Source organism: Anser brachyrhynchus (genome assembly GCF_964034855.1).
Source record: "Anser brachyrhynchus genome assembly, chromosome: 7".
Lineage (NCBI taxonomy): Eukaryota > Metazoa > Chordata > Aves > Anseriformes > Anatidae > Anser > Anser brachyrhynchus.
This window is the reverse complement of record NC_137701.1, coordinates 9,514,745-9,537,635: the sequence shown is the minus strand read 5'-3', so window position 1 is coordinate 9,537,635 and position 22,891 is coordinate 9,514,745. Positions and strand designations below refer to the sequence as shown.

General features: G+C 44.8%; 1 protein-coding gene across 29 annotated transcripts in view; it reads left to right on the top strand.

Annotated features, from left to right (window-relative positions):
• Window positions 1-22,891, top strand: part of IKZF2 (IKAROS family zinc finger 2) — a 116,304-nt gene that overhangs the window by 46,012 nt on the left and 47,401 nt on the right. For 24 of the 29 annotated variants that reach the window (XM_080599305.1, XM_080599292.1, XM_080599293.1 and 21 more), the window contains one exon: window positions 12,549-12,815. The exons of 2 other annotated variants lie outside the window; for them this stretch is intronic. In XM_080599305.1, the coding sequence (XP_080455431.1) occupies window positions 12,549-12,815 (267 nt within the window). The remainder of the gene's footprint in view (window positions 1-12,548; window positions 12,816-22,891) is intronic. 3 more of the 29 variants (XM_080599288.1, XM_080599310.1, XM_080599309.1) reach the window with 1 other exon arrangement.

The window sequence follows — 22,891 nt, the reverse complement described above, 5'->3', positions numbered from 1 at the left end:
CTTTAGCATATGCACATAAATAATAGTGATTATGAATGTTTGGGAACATTAAAGGAAGTCAAGGAATCCGATACAAACATGAAAGCAGATAAATGAAGCATCACGTGTGATATATAAAATTATACGTCCTACTTGGGGGTATGTGTGCTGCCTTTCTGAACCCCTCAGATTGAATCTGGCACTGAGCTAGCTGGGTCTGGCGTGGTTCTGGTCGTAACCTTTGCAACTAGAGTTGTGCAGGTACCTACACTTGATGAGAATGTGACGAGCAAATTGAATGTAAAGTCTGCTAGACAGCCAATAAATTTGTTTTATATCTTTATCTCATCCTTGCTTGGCAATTATTTCAGCAGGCACTGAACTCTTTTGTGCTCGCTGTGAGTGAAGGTGCTCAAATGACCTACTGTAAATTCTTGATATTTCCTAGACTTAGAAGAAGACAGTCACCCGAGGTACTTGGATGTTTAGTGCAGATTAAGAAGAGTTTTAAAATAATGCATTTTGATTTTTTTTTCCAAGATCAAGACTGGTCATAACTAATGGTTGGTTACCTAGTACAATACAACTGGAAAACATTCATACTGTCGCCAAACCTCTGTGATCTATTTTTACGAGAGTGGGGCGGCGTTGCCACTCAGGTCCTTCTACATTATTTGTTGTAATTCAGCAGACTGTTAATGACAGCATATCACTATTAGGTTATAGCCCTCCTAGGTTATGATTTTTAGAACTGTGAAGCAAGAGCTGCAGGATTTTGGAGGTTGGTTATAGAGAGAAGTTTATTGTTATTTCTTACGCTTAAATCTGTCAGGTAAGTTAAAATAGGCAAGTAGATGCGGAGTAGAAACAATGTGCAGTTAAACACACAAAAAAATCTCAACCTCCCCTCTGCAGGAAAGCTATTAAAAATGTTTATTGTACATTAGTATTGTTTGTTATCTGAACTGCTACTACAGGCAGTAGTTTGAGCAGGCTATTACCACCTCTAGCTTCATGCTGCAGTGTTCTCGCTTGTCTGCACAGTTGACCCGATCCTGTATGTCATCAGGGAGGAGATGTTTAACTTGTGACACTACTAATCCTTTCCTCAAGGCTTTTCGTTCTTCCTGCACAATGTCCTTTCATTGCTTTTGTGAGCTGGAACATGCCTGCTCAGCCCAGTGATGAATTCATGTAATTACCTATGTATGTACCAAAGTCCTGTTGACTTTAACGTTAAAGATCGGTGATTGCTTAAGTATTGCACTGAATCAGGACCCCCCAGGCACTTTCACATGTACGAGCTGACTTGGGAATCGATGTGCCTTGCTGCGTCTCTCTTCCGATGGGAACAAGGCGCTGCTGCAGCCCAGCTGTCACTGCAGGTACCTGGCTGGGCACAGGGACAGCTGGGAGCTCAGCACCCCAACAAGGGGCTCGTCCCACCAGGTAAATCTGCAGGCCACGGCTGGCCTGTCTTCATTTGGTTAATCCAGTTGTAGAAAGCTTCATCCCTCTGTGTGCAGTTATCCAAAAACACACGTCCACGGCAGGAATCTGCATCCCTGTATGGGGATGTGTGTGTGCACACCTGTGCACAAACCCTGTTTGCAGGAGCGCCTGGTGCAGAGCCCTTTCTGTCCCAGCCAAAGTTTCACACGAGGGCATGGATGCTTTTCCACGTGCCTCTTGAAAATGTGCTCATCTCTGCATTTTTATATTGCTGGTGTCAGTGTGCTGGGGGAGCGCCGTGTGTTGTGGAAAAGGTGGCATTGCTGTCAAACCCAGAGTCTAGATTGGTCTTGCTGGCATCAAACCTTTGTAGAATATCACCATCCTCAGCTGGAAGGACAGACATTCCTGGGAATCTTATCCAAACTGGGGGAAAAAAACAAAGAGAGAGAAGAAAAACCTTGCTCTCCAGCTGCTCCGTTGTCATAGCCCAGCAGGCACGTTGTATATTCCCCACAGAGGCTCATTGTGATCCTTCCTAGTGCAGCTTGCCCTCGGACGAATGCTTGCCCTTTGTCAAGGGGGAGATGTTGCTGCTGGAGCAGTTGCAGTCTGCGCTTCTGCTGGAGCCCTGTGGCATTGCTTTCTCATGTTGATGATGGAGGAGTGGACTTGTGCTTTCTCCATCCCTTCAAAAGCCATCCGTGCTGCTTCCTCACTGCTTTGATATTCTGCCAGCCGAGGGAGGGAAGAGCCATTTATAAATATTTCTGGTAATACAGTAAGTACTCTCACATGTTTTGCTCACTCATTTTCCGTATCCAGAAATCCATCCGACCAGAATCGGTTCACTCTCTTTTATTAGCAGAAATAGATCCACAACAATTAAAATTGATTTATTAAAAAAAAAAAAAAAAAGAGAGAGAAAAGAAAAAAAGCAGCAGCAGCAAGCACAACATCATATTGACTTACTGTGCGTATATTCACACTGGCTTCCAACCCATGGATAATTACCCCTCAGAGATTGTGTGCTATGTACAGTACGGTGATGGAATTATGCACTTTAAAGAGCTTTAGCGAGGCTCTTAGGATGCCAAATTCTTTCCTATTCCCCCCCCCCTTTCATTGCAGTGAGTAATGATTTTTAAATGCACATGACCCATCCTCAAAAACTAAGTAAAGTATGTCGGTGATGTTTCGTGTCTCTGGATCTCACATTTCTTGCGTTGATAGAGTAGAAGAGGTGTACCGGTGAGATGAAATTTGGGGAATGGTCAGAGGATCCCCTGGGATTGCTGGCCCTTGTTAGTGAGGGGAAAAGGGTAGACTTGGATGCTACTTGTTCTGTCTGGTAGCAGGTACCTGAAATGGGATTACTGCAAGGTAAGAGGGGTTGAAGGAGACTGTACAAATCTGTAGAAAAGCACAGGCTTCATTAATTTGGCTGGTCATGGATCAGCTTGTTTTAACTGAAGAGCCAGCGGTGGTGTTTGCTCCCATCTCGTTGTCAGAGCCAGGCGAACTGTTGTGATGGCAATTTCACGCGCACAAAAAAAAATATTTCCTACAAATTTCAGCCTAAATCATTTTTGGCAAAGAGAGAAGCAAGTAAAAAACAGGGCCTTATCGTAGGAAGTGTCAAGCAGTCTTAATTTTAGGCAGAGATACCAGCTCCTCCTAGAGGAAAGGAGCCAGTACGTAAATAGCTTCCAACAGATCCTTCACCCAGGGAGACAAAAGGTTGGTGTGCACAAGTTGCAGCTAATGCCAGATTGGAGCTTTCGTTGCGTTCGTCTGCAAGATGTGGCTTGATGTTTCGGCAGGAGCGTTTCCTGATGTTTGTGCTGTTTTGGAGGTGTTAACAGTTCTCCGGATCTGCTGGAGATCTTTGGAGAGCAGCTCCCAAGGTGCTATTGTGGCAGATGAAAAAGGAGGTACCTTATAAAATAAACCAGTCGGGAATGAAGTTGTGGAGCTGCTATGCTCCTCTGGGGCACGGGCTTGTTCTCTGACCATCCTTGTGGCTGTTCATGGATTTTATCTTTTGTTGAAGTCTTTAATGAATCTTTAGCAACAGTTGATGGTGCTGCATCTTGTTTCACCGCCCTGTGCCAGTGGGCTGTCACATTAAAGGCAGGGCTCCCAACGGTAGCTCATTGTGTCCCAATGAAAGTCCCTTTGGGGACAAGGTCCAGGCTGAACAAGGCTTTACTTGCCACCTCCCTCCAGCCCCTTCCTTCCTGTGGCCCCACCACCCTCTTCCCTTCCCGTTCCCTTAAACGTGTGCAGCTGATGAATAGCAAATCTTCTCGTAGAGTTCTTCGGGAGTATTTACTGTAGGGTTTAGCTTTTGTTTGCTTTTCTGGTGACTTGGAGATGGCATGGTGAGAAAAGAAACATGTGAGCTAAACCTGTTGGTTTGAACATTGTGTCAGAAAATATCCATAAATTGCAAGTTACTACACAGATGTATAGATTTAATGAGACTGTGCAATGCCATTTATTTATGCTAAAGAATCTGACACATACGGTACTGAAAAAAAGTTAATACTCTAAGAGTTATTTTATATTTTTCTATTGCCATCTGTCACTGCCTACATAATAATGATACAGGTGAAAGCCTAGCATTTCTTTAAAAAAAAAATAATAATCAGAATGAATAGTCATTTAAATATCTTGCTGCTTTCATAGCTGGTGTGTTTTAAGTTGTGGGAAGGAGGCACCAGAGATAGCCTTCCCCCCGTGTTTAATATATTAAATTTGGGGCTTAAACAGATTTAGATTTTTAAAGTGACTTCTGAAAGGGGAAATTGATTGTAAAATGCTCTGTCCTTTAAATCTGGAAGAGTCAAGGGACTGAGCCGGGTCCTGCAGTCCTTATAATACCACCCGTGGCTGGCTCTAGGAGCAGCCCTTTGATGTGTACCCTCAGATGGAGGGGAATTGCATGCTCCAGGTCCTGCCTGCGTGGACAGAGCTCCATGCTGCTGGGGGCTCGGGACGTGAGGGGGTCTCGCTGCAAACGCCTGGCCCCCGCTGGGTGTCTGAAACCGGTAAAGAAGATGTAAGAGAAAGGCACTTGATCGTGTGTCTTGAGTGAAAACACACGGCTCAAAGCATCGCTGTGCTGACAGAGCGCGGCGCTTACAAAGGCACTGTTGGCTTTTAAGAGTTTTCATTCAACTTCATGCAGTCACAGCGTGGTTAGGCAAAACTGTTTTCCCTCTTTGCTTTTAATCACAGCAGAGCCCAACACGGCAGTGACTGTGAAACATGGGGGGAGAAGTCCCTGTACAGTGCTTTGGGACTGCAAGGGCTTGTTGCTCCCCTGCAGCTCACCGGAGGGTTCCTGTACCTGGGGAGCTGCCCCGGCTTTGCATCAGTCACCTGCCTCCAAGGGCGCAGACAAGGCTCTGCCTCAAATAAATAAATGAGACAGGTTTCTTTGTTAATCCCCTTTTTACAATTCGGTGACAAAGACAGAAAATATTTTTGTGACAGGTGCTTATCCTATAATTTTCCATGGGCTGATGAGTCAGGGGAGGCACCTCCTTTGGAGGAGGAGGAGGACATGGCTAGGTCAGCTTGCATTAAGATGATTTAGAGTTGGTACAATTAAAGACAAATGCATCTTTTCCTGAAAGCTGTGAAGGATCCAATAGTGTAGCTGTGTAATCAAAGCATTTCTCTTGTTTAAAGTAAGGTCTCTGGTGCTAAAAATGCAGTGACAATGCCAGAAAATGAACCAAAGGGCCTGGTCCAGACCCTGGAAGTCATTCCGTGTGCTTCAAGGAACTTTGTTGGCTGTATTTTCAAATATAGTGCAGATCCCTCGTGGAAAGTTCCTTATAAATGAAATAGCCATTACTGTTATAATTACTACTCCGTGCGTATGTTGGAAAGCATTTTAGGAAGTCAGGCACTTCTTAAGAAGCAGAGATGACAATGAGTGAGCAATGAGGTTTTGGTCGCTTTGAAGGGGTGTTATAAATCACTTTATTTTTGTTTATAAGGGATGATCCATATATAGCCGGAGTTTGTCAGCGTTTTCCATTACAAACTTCTAGGTTTGGGTACCACGCAGAGCTCTCGACGGGCTCTTAGAAAATCCTTTTAGCGGTGAATGCTGTGTCGTTGCTCAATGAGTATGGGTTTCTTCTGCTCCCTCGTCAGAGTTTGAAGCAGTCTTAAACATAAAAAGGTGTTCATGGTCTTAATGCTTTGAGACAGTGTTTCAAAAAGGGCTGAGCCTGATTTTGTTTTTTCCTCCTCTCCCTGCTTTCCAGCGTACTTTGGAAGTAGTTGTACTGAAGGCAGAAGGAGCGGTGGTGAGAGAGGAGCCTGGCTTCCAGTATTTATCGCGCGTGCTGCGGACAGTAGGGGACTTGCTTTAGATCAGCCAGGGGAAGGGCTGTGAAAGACCACCCACGTCACTGAGCCCTGCCTCCTGCAGTTCAGCTGAGCTGTGAAACCAAAGTTTACAATGAAAAGGGGCCCTGGAGAACACCTGCTAGGCACCGCAGCCCCCATGCCCCCCCAGACATCACCTGCCTGCCTGTAACAAGCATCAGGGCAGCAAGACAAAGGCAGCAAGTCCTGGTGGCTGCGGTACGCAGAGGAGCGCAGGCACTGACCACGTTTGCTTAAAGGCAGAAAGTTTGCTAGGCGACAGTCAACCAGAAAAGCGTGTTTCATAGAGAGAAGGAAAAAGAAAATCCCTACCCCTCTGTCCCCACCAAAACAACCCCAAAAGGAGCAGAGCAAACAGGCATCCAACATTTTGACCTTAGGGAAAAATCATCCACGACTCCAACCCTAGTAACTGGCTGAGCTCAGGCACCGGCAGAGGACACGGCAGCTTGTAGCCAAGTACCACTGCGTCCTGCTTTTCTTTCCTGGGGATCAGGTCTGACATTGCACACGGATTTACAAGGGTGTGGGGACAAGGAGGCTCTTCCCTGCACCTGAAGACAGGCAGCAGAAGCCTGGTGTTGTGTTAAGCACAATATTTGTTGCACCATAGTTACTTGGGAAGCAGAGGGAAAGGAGGAGGGGGAGGATGGGTCACCAGAAATGCTTTTGCTACCCTGGGATATGAATACATGACTCTCACTCGTGTAAGTACAAGTTGCATAAGTGCATTTGCGGGTGAAATTTGGCCCGAGGTTCTGGAGAGGAGTCTTGCGACACAGAGCAGCCGTGTATGTTCGGTTAGCAGTTCGTGCCCCTGCCAGGTGGAGGTATGCAGCGCGGCTGACTCGCCGTGAGCAAGCAGGCAGTCATGCCTAAACTCTGGCCATCTGGGGCAAGTTGTGGTCTAGACGCTGCCATCCGCGCTGGTACCGAGATGCTGCTCAGTCAGCGTCCCGGCCTTTGGACCGGAGCAGGGTTCTCGCTGAATGGGGCTCAAATCATTGAAGCCGTCAGGGTTTGAAAATCCCAGGTGGGCTCCCCCTGGCCTCCCACAGCCCCCCATTCCCATGATGGCACAGGAACCCTGATCCAGCTGAAAAGAGGTGGCTTCCTTGGGAGGGTTGGTGTTGGTTTACCGCCCAGCTCCCCGAGCACTGGTGCCAGCAGAAAGGATTAGCGGGGGAAGGGGTGGGGAACGGGAGTGCGGCAACAACGGCTTGTGTCAGCTAAAGCCTGACTGAAGCTTGGCTTAGCGAGGCAGCCACATCCTAATTTAAGCTTCACTTGGGTGTAACAGACCTGTTAGTCTACACTTGGTGCACGCAACACCTCCAGAAGATATGAAATAACTACTCAGCCGTGTTCTACGAAGGTTTAAATGGGTTTCAGAGGTAGCAGGCTTAAACTGAGATCCTTCAACGTGGAAACTAAAAATTTCTGAGGTTGCCTAAATAAGCTGATGATTTCTCGCTGAATTTCTGGCATGTTAACCAGCTCCATGTGGGCATGCCTGAAGGCTCCCATTTGTAGCATGCAGAAAAGGACTCGATGCTTTTAAATCTTTGTGTTCCCCTTTCCTCCGTTTTATTAGCTGTGAACTATTTGGCTCAACCTAACTGCTAGGAGTAGCCGTAGCTCTGCTGCAGTCGGTGTGACAACATGGTGTCACCGGCTAAGATTTGCACTAGCTCAGTGGCCAGAAGCTGGATCTTTTGGCAGCTCGTGACAAACAAATTTGACACCCAGCATCGGGGATGTCCAGGTGTAATGTAAGAGGCCCTGCTCAGGCTTTTGTCACTTGACTCGGGTAATTCCCCTTCCTCTGCAGGTGACATTCACCATCATCTGTTCCATCCAGAGACAGCTTCACTTCTGTAGAGTGTCCCTGCTCCCTTGTTTACACGTTTAATAGCTCCCTGTTTAAGCAAAATTGACTTGAAAAGCCTCATTAATTAAGAGCCAAATTGTACCAGCAGCAAGAAACTCAGTGATGAAGTTTTCTATTCACTGAGACTCCTTTGTACTGTTCCAGGAGGAAAGTATGTTGAAACATGCCTTGAAGTCTCACTACGCTCCTAGAGAGGTGTAAACACCCTCCTTAAGGACCCTTTTTGCTATTGGAGTGCTCTTAGAGTAAGAGTCAGGGCTCATTGTTTCCAAGTTTTGGCATTCCTTACCTTGCATTTTCAAAAAAAATGTGCTTTTAATAGTGTGGAAGAGGGGCTCCACATCTGAGTGTTGCCGTGTTTAAGAACTAGGTATCCAGGTTTGAAAAGGGGAAGAAGTTGGGTCGTTTTCTGTTCGTGTTGAGCTGCCAATTAGCAATGTTGTTAATTACTGCCTAGGAGAAGTTTGTGAATGGAACAGTGAGGTTGGCTGACCATTGGCAAGGCGATGTGCAGCAGGTTGTGCTGTACCTGGCTGTCACTGCTGGAGCCTGGCCTCATTTTCCAGAGGGACATAACAGTGCTTAATTTCTTTGCAATCAAAGCTAAGGGCAGACCTTGGCAGCAAACGTTGCATTATTTTGTGTTATGGACATGGAATCTGCAGCAGCCCCTGGGAGAGCTGCTGCACCATCTGCCCCCTGCGTCCCACGGGGCCAGGGAGGGAACACGTCGTGTCCGCCCGAGCTGCAGCCGTCCTTCACTGCGTTCGCCCACGGAGCCACCCCAAGGCTCTTCGGGGGCGGCAGATTCGAATTTTACCTCCTCAAGGATGAGGATCTGAAGCAGGGCCAAAGCTTTGTTTCCTGCTGGTGAGAGGAGAGGAGCCGGGGAAGAGGCAAGGGTCAGGCTTGCTTTTTCTGCTGCTCCGGGGGCAGCAGGAAGAGGCCGGTGGCACGCTGCCGCTGCCAGGAAAGTTAACCTCCAGCTGGAGACCACAGTCCCTTGGTGACAGCGGCCAGCCTGCTTCTCCGAGCCCACAGACAAAATAAGCAACGACCTAGGACAGCAGACAGCCGAGGAGACGGAGGGGCACAGTCCTGCTGCGTGCTCCCTGGTGTGGTGGACAGACGGATTTTTGTTTTTGAGCAGGAATTGCCCTCTGCCTTGCATGCTTAGGACAAGGTGACCAGAGCTGTCCTTTACAGCCCACCTGGGCATCACATCTCTCAGCAAGGCTGGGAGGTGGCTTGGGTTTGGTGCGTTTTTTTTCCCCCTAATCTCACTTTTGACTGAAACAAATTTCTAGGATAGAGGACAAAACGCGAGGAACTTCTAGCTTCTGGTGCGTAGCTACACTAATTTGTGGGTGAAAAAAATATTTTGGTACTGAGAACTTGCCAAAATGCAGTTTAACAGGGAATTGCAGTTCAATTAGCACTTAGGAGACATTAACAATAATTGTTTTCAATTTGGCCACTCAGGATAAGGTGTGATTCAGGATCAGCTGCTTGCTGCTCTGAGATAGGAAAAGAGAAGAAGGAAAAAATTAGAAAAAAATATTGCCATGTGGTCTGCTGAACATGTGCCACTGGCTTCTTATCCACAGGTAGAAGCTTTTGAGACTGCTCACCTCCCTTTGTGTGTGTGTGTTTCACGAGATGTTGTCTTGGACAGGGAGAAAGTGGGAGGCAGTTGGATTAGCTGGAGGGAAATGGTTTGACTGCAAGTTCATGCTTTTGCAGCAAGCTGGATTAGAGTTCATCCCCGCTATCTCATTTGCTGTGATTTTTAGGAAAGGTGCCAAAAAATTTTTAAATTTTTTCCATTTACTTATTTATGCTTTGCTCTGCCAAGGAATGAGAAAGCCTGCCACTTTTAGCAAGTGGGTGAGCAAGAAAGGCAAGGGAACCCGGGGTGAAGCTTGACGTGGAGATAGCGAACGATGCGTCGTAGCCGTAAACATCCCTTAAATATTTCTTCTCCCTTTGTAGCACGGTTCATTCCGCTCTGTAAGTTTGTGGCTGAAGGTGAAAACAAAGGCAGTTCTGTAAAAACGACTGTAGTTTCAAAGGCTGGCCGAGAACAGAGAAAATAGTGTGCGCAATTTAAGCACCCGTTTGTATACAGCCGTGCACCAGTGTGATGCGGAGATGACCTGATTAGCCAAGCCCTGACAAAGAGCCGAGGAGATCCTGCTGCACCAGCGATCCCCTCCTTGGAGACCTGCGAGCAGTCCCAGCCCAAGGAAACCTTTGCGCAGCAACAAGCTAACAGAGGGCTTTTGAGAATGGCAGAGGCAGTGCTCGGTGGGAGGGTGAAGGTGAGGGGAATGAGGACGGTAACCAGCCTGCAATACCTTGCATAATAGCTGGGATATTAAGAGAGGTGCTTCAGAAGCTCCGTGGACTTTGTGAGCTCTGTTTGCTGGATTTTGGGAGCACTGCGTGTTTTTGGAAGGTTGTATTGCAGCAAACGGCTCACTCCGCTTTGTTGTGCTGCTTGTCCTGCTGGACAGCCGCCAGCATTCGGCAGCAAGAAACGCTGGGGCAAGATAAAGTAAGTGATCTTCCAGTTTTATAAGCTCTTACAGCCTCACTTTTGTAGGGGCTGAGCAGCCAGAGGTCTGCAGGCTCGCATGGGAGCTAGTGGTGCTGGGCACGGCTGCAGGCAAGTGATTATTATTCCATGTCAGAAACGGAGCTCAAAATTTCTGAACGTAATGCAAGAAGACACGTAAGATATGATACTTTCTCTCTCTTGAGGATACATATAAATATACACAGTTGGTATGAAGTATTTTGGCTATTTTGTGCATTACTGTGCAAGGAGAACGCACGGTCCTGTAGCAGCAACCCGGGATCTCGGGTGAGCAGCACCGGCACTGCTCCTGGCCCTACTGTAGCTACTTGTGTGGCCAAGTGTATTAAATCCCGCTCCTGAGGACAGCGAACCATTTACTCGGGCTCCATTCTCCGACTTGCTGAATACCCCAAAAGGCTGCTATTATTAGAGAGAACTGCCATTCCTTAGCTCTAAAGTCAGGCTGTCCATAAATCACCAACATGTGCTTCGCGCAGGGAGATGGGGCGAGGACCTCGGCTGCCTCCCCGCCAGCGTCCTCCCTTCTGCTCGGCCTCCTGGCCAGGAGGCTGGCAGAGATTGTGCCCAGCCTCCCCTTGGCCTGCTCCAGTGTTTTGTAGTTGCAAAGTGTTGTGATGACAGTGCCTGTGCTGGTACAAGTCTGCTGTGATCTGTGTCCTCCTTCGGGCTGGGCTCTGCTGCAATCGTGCTTCCATTCCTGAGCTCCCATTAGCGCCTCAGTGAGTAGTGGAAGATGCATTTCAACAATTTTATGGTTAAAAAGCAGCATCTTAATGTCGTTTGGTCTCTGGTGCCTTTGTCCCTTTCATTACGCTCTGTCTGGTAGTAACAGCCATGGTTTAGAATTGCAACATCAGTCTCTGAACCTTGTGTTTTCTGTAACCATAAATTTGGGGGCAGAAAGGAGGAGAGAGGACGAAGGAGCAATTTGAAGCAGTAGGGTTAGTTCTTCCGATACTACCAGGCCAGTTGTTTGAAAACGTGATGACTCACAGCGATCAGACACACTTCTTTCTAATTCTTCTGTTCACTTCCCAGATGTGGTGGGTGCTGCTCTGGGGCACATCTAGCAGGGCTTTGGGGACACCAGGCGCTCTGAGGCCACGCGTCTGCGCTCAGATCCCCTGCTGCCATCGGCTAATGGCCTTAGCACCGAGGTCAGAGGCTGCTTAGGTACGAAGGCTGAATCACCTCCTTTTTAAACCCCTCAGCAGGATCAAGGCTTATGGAAAGTGGCATGTGGGCTTGCCTTCTGGCTGGCGGTGCGGATGGAGAGTGTGACTGTGGGGCAGGCCTTTCGGCAGTTTCCACCGACTGTGGAAATGTTGAAACGTGGGTGGCTGGGGGGTTAAAATACCCCTGCACTGAGGCCCCCTGCTTAAAAAAAAGCGTGATACACTTATTTTCGTTCAAGACTTGCTGATCCCACGAGCTCTTGCTAGTTCTAGGAGACTTGCCCTGTGACCTGAGGATCACAGAAATCAGCAGGGGGCCCATGGGCCTGACCAGGCAGACAAGAAAGGTCTTGAATTGCACTTAATTTTACAGATATAAGTAAGCTAGCAGTGTACGTCTCGCTTCAGACCTGTTTGCCTTGGCAATGTCCCACTTAGGTGAATCAGAAGATGGTGGCAGAAAAGCACTCAAGGCTCCTGTGGCGATGCTCTCCCCTCCGTCAGGAGACGTGCCTGTGCAGGCAGGGTGCTGTGGAGATTACTGCCACAGCCCTGTTCCCTCAGGTCCCTGCATTTTGAACAATCCTGTCTGCAAAGTGTGCTCGTTTCTGTTAGCTGTGGCTTTGGGAAGGTTGGGGCTCGCTGCCCTAACTCGGGGCAGGAGGCATCTGGCTCCCTCCTACCCATGTGCTTGGGTCCCTCGAAGGGAAGGGGGGCTCCTGTGTTTCACCTTAAGCAGCAGGAGGTCAGTTTTTAAGCCTGCCATGTCTCTGCAGCTTCTGGAAGGTCTCTGGTTCGCTCCATGTCTTAGTTTCTAAGCTGGAAAATAGGGATAGAAAACCAGGAATTAAATTTCTTGAGAAAAGATTCAGTCGCAACTTGTGCTACTGTTACCACCGCAAAGCCTTCGTGTTGCTTTGATTCTTCAGCCTCTGCTTTAGTATTGGTAATAGTAGCAACTTTCCATACTAGCAATTGGGAACTTAGAAAGTACGCGTTTTTAATGGTTTTTTTTGTTTTGTTTTTGTTTTTATTTCAGCAAATTCAGTAAAGCTAGAAATGCAAAGTGATGAGGAATCTGACAGAAAGCCTCTGAGTCAGGAAGATGAGGTCAGGGCTCATGATGAAGGAAGCAGCCTGGAAGAGCCCCTCACAGAGAATAACGAGATGGCGGATAACAGAAAGATCCAGGAGCTATCGAGCGAGGGAGGAATCCGGCTTCCGAATGGTAAACTGAAATGTGACGTCTGTGGCATGGTTTGCATTGGGCCCAATGTGCTAATGGTACATAAAAGGAGCCACACTGGTAAGCAGCTGAAAGAAAATCTGATGACTGCCCGTGGCGTCTGATGTTGATGTTACCTGACAACTCTTCTCTCTTCCCTTTTCATTCAGGGGTAGCAGGTGGCTGGGGAGGGGAAAGGTGGGCTTGGTTGTTTCGGTTCTCCCTCTGCTCCTCAGATGCTGATGATTACATGTCACTGGCAAGCATGGTGCTTCCTGATGTTGGTTTCCAGCCTTTGTTTCTTAAAAATGCAACGCAAGTCTCGAAATCAGTCTTCTTACTGTTCTTAACTGGGGGAATATGGCAAGAATAATTCTCCAGCATGGGGTGTGTGTGTGTGTTCATGTGTGCAAGGTTGTTGACCCTTTACAGAGAGTCTCGGAGAGCTTTCCCTTGGAACTGCTCACAGTTGGACGAGGCCAGCAGCTTGGGGGACACACGCCTCCTGCACGAGGGGCTGGGCTTGCTGCTGGGTGACCTGGCCAAACCCAGGCTTAGCAAACCCATGGGGTGAACACATTACCTCATGCTGGAATGCTGATCCTGGGGCTGGGGTGGGCTTGCTGCTCATCAGGTGACAGCTCCAGCAGGGAAACCTCACTTGAACCGCTCTCATGGGCTAGTGCTTCCTCCTCCCGACCATACAGATAGCATTTTTGTGGCATCTTTCAATGCATGCATTCTCCTTTTGTTTATTTTTATTATTAGTGCTGCTATTGTTTGGAAATCAAAACATCTTACTAGGCGTAAGGATTTGAGAAGTCAAGTGGCAGATGAAAACCTTTGCCATGTGCTGCTTGAGTGGGTCTTTGGGACCAAACGATGGGCCCTCGAGTTCCAAACAGGGAGTTCTGGAGGAGTTTTGGGCTAATCCAGCAAACTGGGGTGCCCAGAGGCTGATACACAATCACCTCTGCTGTTGCTGCTCAGGTGGGAGCAACAGCTACCTCTGACAGGACAAAAGTGCAGGCGTTGCCGGAAGACAGCACTTGGGTCTGGTGGAATCTGCCTGGCCAGAGCCTTTAATGCAAAAAAGCACTTACACATGCTTCAACTGCATAAAAAGACATGCTTAAGTCACCTGAAGTGCTATAATATATGCTTAAATTGAGACCCACGCTTAAATCTTGCTAAGGTTAAGCAGGTTTTTACATTGGAGCCTCGGGGGGTGTTTGTTCTCCATGTTTTTGTGGACAAACTGCAAGATTTTTTTGATTTTTTTTTTTTTTAATCTCTCCCTACTGTTATTTAACGGGGTGAGTGGCTCCCACTGTAACTGCAAGATATCTGCCAGGATATAAAAAGAAAAGTGGGGTTTTAAGGTAGAGTAGGAGAAGACTTTGTCTAATCCCTTTGTAAACCTGGTAGTTTGCAGTCAAGTAGTGTGTGCTTGGTGGGAAAGAAATCAATAGAATTTCTGTACGGAGGAATAATAAATATATATTACATAGTTAATGCCCTGTATATAAGCTGTATTGATAATAACTTAACATAAATGTATAATGCAAAGCATTGCAGTATCGTTTATGATGCAGTCATGATTTTAGACAGCAATTACGACAGGGGAAACGCATTAGCTGTAGGAACGAAATCTTGATTAACAATTTGACGTGCTATTACTAGGAAAGGGGGAGGGAGCAGAGAAGGCAGCAGACTGAGTCTCCAGCTTTCAACCTCCTGAAAAGTTTTCATTGGCGCTCGCATCTATCTGAGCATATGTATTGTAGGTGCATCAGAGTCCACGTATTTGAACTTGAACAGATAAATTAGGCCTACTAAATTTAGATTTAGGTACTTAATTAAATAGTCTGTGTTTTTTGGAGATAGCTTGCACATCTTTAAATACTGCCGAGCTGCCTTTTCATTTTAAAGAAAACAAGCAAGTTCTAAATGAGTAGGACAAAATGTCATCTGCGTGCAGGCGATGACCACTGGAGATGAGTGAATTGATAGGAGTTGCATAACCAGGAGCTTTTTCCTTCTGCTGGTACTTCACTGAGCCATGACTTTTCCCATCTGAGCAGAGGAGCTCTGGTGCACTGCTCTGTACAGATGATCTCAAGCTTTATAGAAGCAGCGTTCCTTTCCGTGTGCAGCCTGGTGCTCTACTCGCAGTAAACCAGTTGGCAAATTTTGCGGGGGATTTTTTTTTTCCCCCGCTTTGTTTGTTTGTTTTTTAATACATGCTGCTACTTCAATGTCCACAACAGAAGGAGAAGCTTGCTTGGATTTCCACATCCTTGATTTTAAGGAGTATTTTTAACCTACTGGTATCTCTCTCTTAAAGTGCAGTATTTTAAAATATATCGCCACTTCCTCAGCAGTTGGGCTAAACGGGCTGACCCCAGCTCTGGAATGAGCCCTGACCTGTGGGCAGTCTGGTTTTGCAGCCCAGGGGAGAATGGTGGAGGGAAGGGAGGTTGTCCCTGGTGAGTGGAAACTGATGATATTCTTTATCAGCTAATGCAACTGGCATGTAAATCCGTACCTCTGAAGCCAGTTCATATGTGTCTTGGGAGCTGGATCCCGCCTCACTCTTCTCTTTATCAGTGCTCAGCCGAAGCACGGTCTGGCCAGTTGTTTGCACTGGCAAAAACCGAAGTCCTTTTCCCTTCCCCAAAAGCCTGACAGCATTCTATGTAAATCACCCAAAATGCTGTGGTCACGGTAGAGGTTGTAATTTGCATGTATGCTGGGACGAGAGTGTGGCTTCCTTACACCAGGGACTGAGGCTTTGTGAAAAGCTGTGCCATATGGCTTTGGCTGTGTTGTGCACATAAAGGGAGATGGTTTTCTGCAGACGTTATTCATCTGTTACTGAGGAGCAGTTGTCTTTCCCCTGCCACATTATGATAGTTCAGTCAAACACATCTAGGGATGGAAAAAATAACCTCTGCCACGGGTAAGGTCAAAACAGATGAGTTCAGTGTCCCATCTTTCATCCTCATGTGCTGGAGCATCCATTCCCCTGATGTCTGTGGCCACCACTTCCCATAATAGAGCCAGGGATTTCCCATTCATCCTTCGAAGCATTGGGCATGTGGTGCAGGGGATGCTGAGCTCCCCGGCCCCTCCATAGCGGAGCTGCTCACCTGCTAGCACAGAACACAAAATTTCTCTGAAACGCTGACAATTCAGGTGAAGCGTTTGGGTAATCTGCGTGGCCATCAGCAGAAGGCCTTTCTATTTATTTGTCATCGCTGACAGAAAACAAATAAAGTGCTCGATGTGGGAATTGTGTGCAGCACTTGCTGCTTTAGGGAGCTGGGTAACTCCACACCCCCTTCCTCACGTGCTCGTGTTGGAAAAACAGCAAGTGTCAGGTTTGATTTACTTTCCTCCTCTCCCATACTATCTATCCTATCTCCTTTTGGTCCAGTTTTCATACTCCACAGCAAATGCCCCAGGTTGCAGCATCTTTATCAGTTTTTTGTTAGTGCAGGAGGCGAGGAGTCAGTAATATTGCCACTGGATACTCCGGGGGCTTGTGCTGGGGCATGTTGAGGAACGGGGAGAGAAAGAAGCTCATTTCAATAATCCAATTTGTCCGAGGTAATGAAAAGGAACGCCGAAGACTTCTCGCCTCTTTAGGCTTTCTACTAGTGGGTCTGAATTAAAATTTCCTCATTTTTGGCAAAGCAGAAACTATTTACTGTTATAGCCATACTGTGAGAGGTAAGCTCCACATGTTGCACTGTCAATAGGGATTTTTCTCCACGATAACATCCAGTCCTTTCCTGAGTCCACTGCTGGATTTGGAAACACCTCTTATTTCTAAGAGGGGGTTGGGACCATCCTTATTGTTGTAAGATTTGGGAGTGGTAGACACCCAGAGGATAAGGGATTTGCTGTGCTGATGCAGCAGGACAGCCGCTGCGCCCCAAGCCTTGGGGAGAGGACTTGGGGTGCTGGGTATGATGCAGCAGGCACAGGTGGTAGCTCTCACCATGCTCTCCGTTTTGGCTGCCGTTGTGTTACTTTTAAGCTTTTGTGGGGTGCTAACCGCAGGAAGATCTCTGATTTTTGCTTGCTTTCCACATGCATTTCAGGACCATCAAGTCAGTGAAACTGGATTAGTTACGTGCCCATGAGGAACACCTCCAGGTTCTACTTTAACATCCAACGTGTTATAATCAAACATATGCAACACTGGAACTCTAAATTAAAAATAATTTAAAAAAAAAAAATCGCGTAAAATTTTAAGTCACTATCAATAATGAGGAAAAACCCAGTCATACCTTTCAGTATCAAAAACCTTTTTGCCTAAAGCAGCTAACCAGGAACAAATTTAAACAAATGGTCATATTAACACCTTACGATTAACTCCCTTAAACTGACTAATGCTTCTAGTCGAAAAGTTTTATTGGCTTTAATTTGTGATTTGTAGCCTACTGCATGCTCCTACCTCTTGCAGTATGAATCGTTGGCACTGAATCAAAAATAATAGGGCCAGATTTCTTAATGTAATATTTTCTACTTAAATTCCTAAATGAATAATCTAACTTTTCTTAAAGTCTCATTTTGTACTTAGGCATAAGAAAGAAGAGCTTAGGTTTCTGAAATTTCTCTCCTCATAAGGATGTGTTTTACTTGCAGTACTTGGTAGCTGAACACTTTGGATATTTTTGCCCATTCACTTAAAGGATTTTTCTCCCTTCAGAATGCGGTCATAAATTTGTGTACAGAGGACACCTGGAAATCACCCAAGATTTCCCAAGAATTTTTCCTGAGAGATTCATCACTACTATTTTATAATAAATTGCCCTATCTGGAAGCAGTTTTTTCCCCAACAACAACAACAAAAACTTAGTAAAATCACTGATTGCAAGTGAGGTACAGACTGTTAAGTGACTCTAAAAGAAGAGTAAGTAAGTATTTAGACAAGACAGTCCCCAGAATAACAAACACAGAAATGGAGCAAAGTCTGGTGCTCTGTATTTCACTTGGGTGAAGGCACGATGCAACTCATTACCTGCCAGGGTGTTAGCAGTGCAACTAATTTTTCATTTGTGCTCCTGGGACAGAGCATAATCATAGCAGATGCAGCATGTGAAGAAATGTTTCCTTTTACCAGAATATGAACAAAAAAATCTACTACGGAACAGTGAAAATTATTGCTGTTAGTATTAGCAAATATTTAAATACTTTCTCATGGCAGCATGTGCATAGTAATGTTGCTTTAAGAGATTAAAAGAAAATAAATTCCTGTCTTACAGGTACCTAAGTTATACTTTGTGTATCAAAAATACATGCCAAAAAGAAAGGACCGAGATCTTAGGTATATATTTAACTAGGACAGATGTGAAATGTAGTCCCATTGGACCTGGTTCTTATATTTATAAAGACTTTATCCTGGCTTTCATATGTATTGTGACGAGTCTTTAAAAACAGTGTTTTTTAAAAGTGTAATTAAAACATTCATAGGAAAGAGCTTGCGCACTGCTGTGAAAGTAAACAGGCCGCTCTTCTAACAAAAAAATTGTATACTAATGTGTATTAGTCTGTGAGTCACTCTATTTGATTTCAAAGGAACAGAAATTATCAGGTGAGGGTTATGAAAATCCAAGTCTTCTTCCTTGGGAGGTCTGTGTGTTTGAAAAACACATGATCCAGGAAATTGGTGGTTCACTTTCCCACATTTTACCTTTTAAAGGTTTTAAGCTGTAGAAAGCACAACAGGACACCTCTGATGCAGGAAACAATTCATTTAAAATGGAGCTAACTTCAAATATTTTCTCTTAGGAGAGTTACAAGTTTTTTTGTGCAGATTTTGCCAACTACCTGTGATAGTCGCATTAGAAGTGTTAGAACGGTTTTGGACGCTCTTTGTCCTCGCTTCGATTTCTGTTTTGATACAGAAAATGTCACTGGTGTATTTTGCAGCCGTACGAAATTCAGAGAAGGCTAACTCATACTGAAACTTCTACGCAGCACTTCCGTGCTGAGGCGGTAAAGGAGAATCAATGTACAGGGAAGCTTCCAATTAAGCAGAAAAAGGGGTTGGTTTGCTTTTTGAAATAACATTTGACATATACATGGTAAAATATGGCAGCTATTAATAGGAAGTTAATGAGTTCATTCGCCTGGTTTCAGGTTGTATCAGCTAGAAAGCACATGTAGCTTTTGCCGTGAAGTCTCCAGCCAGGAGCCATATATTAAAGATGCTTACCAAAGGACCATGTCTTACTAATAACCCCGACTCTATCTGTCCACGTCATTTTTCATCTCAGTATTTGTTTACACAACAGCAAGCCAACTTGTGTACTTTAGACACTAGTATATCTAAAGAGCAGTGATATTTCATTATAATTTTTTTCTGGAGAAGAAATAGCTATAATGGATGCATGTTAAGCAATGCACTGTGAAGTTTCATCAGTATTTTACTGTAACTTAGATGTAAGTATGTGAAATCATACCTGTTAATTAATACTTTATTTAACTACAAAATGATAAACTCCCTTGGGTTTTGTTCTGTTTTTCTTTTTAATTATCAGCACTGCTTCCTGGCACAAGCCCCTCTTCCTAAGCCTTTAGGAAAGGTAATACTTGGCAGCTCTGCCTTACCTTGCCTTGTCCATTCCTGAAGTAGCTTTAGATAATTAAATTCTCTGTGCAGGAGAAAAGGGCTTTTTAGGCATTCTTGGTTTTGTCTGACTTAAGGTCTTAAATCTGGAACTGGAAAGGAAACATCTTTTTTTCTTCGGTTAGCTGTTCTTCTCAGTGTCGCAACTTAGTCTCTTTTAATCACTAAGGTTTGAGATTTTTTTTCTGCCATTTTAGCTTTAAAAGAGAAAAAAGATTTAGTAATGTAACAGTAGACTAAAAATATTTTGCACTCACGTAGTTTCCAGTGTTAAAAAGCAAATAGCTCATTTAGTTACATTTCAGTACATGCCCTTCTTAGGAGTTCTTATTTTAATAAATCAGTACAAGTTTATAGAGTCAAAAGGCAAGTACTAGATAGCTATAAATGGTGAAACATACACCGTGCTTATAATTGTCCATAGCCTCTTGTAGTCATGCATGCAGTCTGTTTAATAGGTCTGTAGTTTCTAGTACGTCTGTGCTGCAGTCACCCCTAAGGACTGGAAAATACCTTAAACACAGTCAGGGGGTGCAAAAGAGAGAGGAAATGTATTTAGGTGAATATTTTTCATGAGTCAAGAGTTTTTAAAGTGGGCGGTGGAGCTGCCCAGACCAGCGTCAGATAGGTTATCCCATGCATCATGCAGTGCCCGTGGAGGCTTGGGGCAGTGGAATCGGAGTGACCCTACTGCACCAAGATCTCCTGCTGCACAAACCAACACCTTGGGGAGACCAGATTGCTGCTGTCTGATCCTAGACTTACAGCTCTACCTAAATCTGGTTTGATAATCCTTCATAAAGGATGTGCTTTTATTATTATTAACTGAATCTGGGAATATAGCAGAGTTATTATCAGTGGACGTTTAGTTAGAAATATGATCAATTTTCAGCTTATGAATAAAAAAACCTTTTTACACAAGTGTAAGGGAACTGAATAAGGATGCCAGGATTTTTTTTTAATGTATTTATTTTTTATTAGGAAGTAATAATAATGCTGGAGAACTGCTTACAGATGTACTAGGAGAAAGCAGCAGGAAAAATAAGGAGCAGTCTTCATAAGGCAGTGAAGTGATGACGGTTGGTTTACTGCTTATCTGAAGTGGGCATCGGACAGGAGAGTTCTTGGAAAGGCAGCAAAATCTTATTACTCAGTTTTTACTTTTTTGGGGCACCTTTCTATTGGGTAATTGTGTCTAAGATTAACTGTACTAAATGTAAAAGCTGCTACTCGACAGCATGAATGACTGAAATTAATGGTCATCCCAGAAGCCTGCAGTTTAATCAAGGAGCAGAAAATAAGTGGTTGGCCAAAAGTACAATAAACAGATCAAAGCAGTTATTTACTCAGAATTAAGCCAATAAGGAAAATGAATTCATGCTGGTTTAAAATAGATTATTGAAGGTTATTGAAGGTAAAACGTGCTATTGTAGCAGACTGTGTATGTGGCAAGAAAGGAACAGGCTATTGGTGACTTTGTGAAGGATGTTCTTGTGTCATCTTTGCCACTGAGCTGTAGTGCAGTGGTTATTTGAATTCCTGACTGAAGGCTTTCAGCACCTCCTTCAGCTGCCTGCTTACTGAGGAATAATAATACCTGCTCTTACATGGCCTCCAAGAATATCAAAGATCAGTTGGGTAAAACACATTAACAGCATAGCTTTAAATGCAGCAGGAGGAAAAGGCAAGTCTTTAGACTTGGTAAGAAACCTGCTGCAGCCTTTAATGTTGTCATCCTGAAACTGAAGCTATCATTCCTGAGAAATGTGTCAAAGGAAGGGGTTTTGCCTGTTTTCTCAGACAGTGAAAGCAAAACAGAAAAGAAAAAGAAAAAACACGTTTGTCTACTGCAATCTCTTTACATATCTATGTTATGGACATCTTAAATGATATAACAGAAGATAATGGCTAATCAGATCCTTTAAGTGTATTGTGGGAGTTTAAAAGGGAAACCACAAACTCTTTATCAATTCCAATGAGCTCGTGTTCAGTATATTGGAAGAAAAGCTTTATGCTGAGATTTTTTTAAATTATTATTATTACTCCATAATATTCTTGGCAAGAATGTAGGAACCTTAGTATTTTCTGCAGTGCGTCTGCAGTGGTTTCAGGTGTAGTTTCTAGCTCGCACACATGAAATGAAGTTGCAGAGGGTTGGTATGTATGTGGCACACCTACCTCTGGTGCACTCCTTGCAGGACCACACCACTGCGGTGGTTTAAACCACTGCAAAGAATTGCTAGAGGACATCTCTAAGAGCTCTCTTCATCCTTCTGTTTCCATTTGAATCAAAAGGCAGATGCTGGAGTTTACACTAGACACGTGAACTACTTTGATAAAAACATAGCATTATTTTTGTACAGCAAGGGAGTAACCATTTTAAGGCAATTGAAAAAAGGTTTGGAGAGATGCGACAGGTCACAGAGCATGTTTATTTTTCATGAGAACTGTGCTTCAGGCCGGTGAATTCAACCTCAAAGTCCCACCAGGATTTGACCGAGGCTCCATAATAAGTGATGTACTGAAAAAAATGAATGAAAAAATGGATTTCTGCTTACATCTGAAATCTGATGTTCAAGACCTTGTTGAACTGGGGCCCTGGTTGGTGAAGTGATTTCAGCATTGAAAGCCTAGCTTCAGTAAAGCACTTGGGCAAATAGCAAACATGAGTATATACTTGGGCCCTGTTGATTTGCACTGCACCCAGTGAGATATAAGTAGGTGATTACAGCTGACTGGGGGCCTAAGGGTCTGAGACGGACCCGAGTGGCCTCAGCAAACATTGACATAGAGTATGATTTTAATAATACTTTACAAAACCTGTGTCAGCTTGTATGTTTTTTCCTCTTTAAATTAAGAAATAAAAATAAAAAATGGATGCTCATGGACCCAATCCCCACTGTCAAGGGCAAATATGAATGATTAACATCAACTTAATCTCTGTGTGTGTGTGTGTGTGAGAATGTTTGGGGAGAAGGGAGCAGGTAAGGGGTAGAGTTTCTGTTAAAACTACTAATTTTTTTTTCACCTAGCAAGTCTTTTCCATTAGTTTTACTTCAGACACTAGTTTGCTTATTTCTCAGTTTAATGGTGTGAGATTTTTTTGTTTGCTACTTCCCAAAGCTTGTGGGCCTGATCCTCACTTGCATTAATTCTCCTCATGCTACTCCAGCAAGGGAAAACAGCCTTTAAGAGGGGATGTCAATTTAACTGTAATGCAAGTGAAAGATTTGGTTTGAAGCAAAGACCTTAATATCTGTCCAGGTCAAATTGTCATGATGAGTTCTAAATACTCATCTAGATCAGACCGATACTAAAAATAAGGGGAAAACCATAGCGATAAACACCACAAAACCCCAGTCATGGGTCTAAATTTTGAGCAGAGCTCATCATTTACGAAGGATGAAACTTCTGAGGTGGAGAACTTGAGGAAAATCAGGCTCTGCAGCACTTCGAGTGCTGCAGCATTACGGGGAGAGCCCCGAGACAGTGCTGGAGGCTCTGCCTGTTGTAG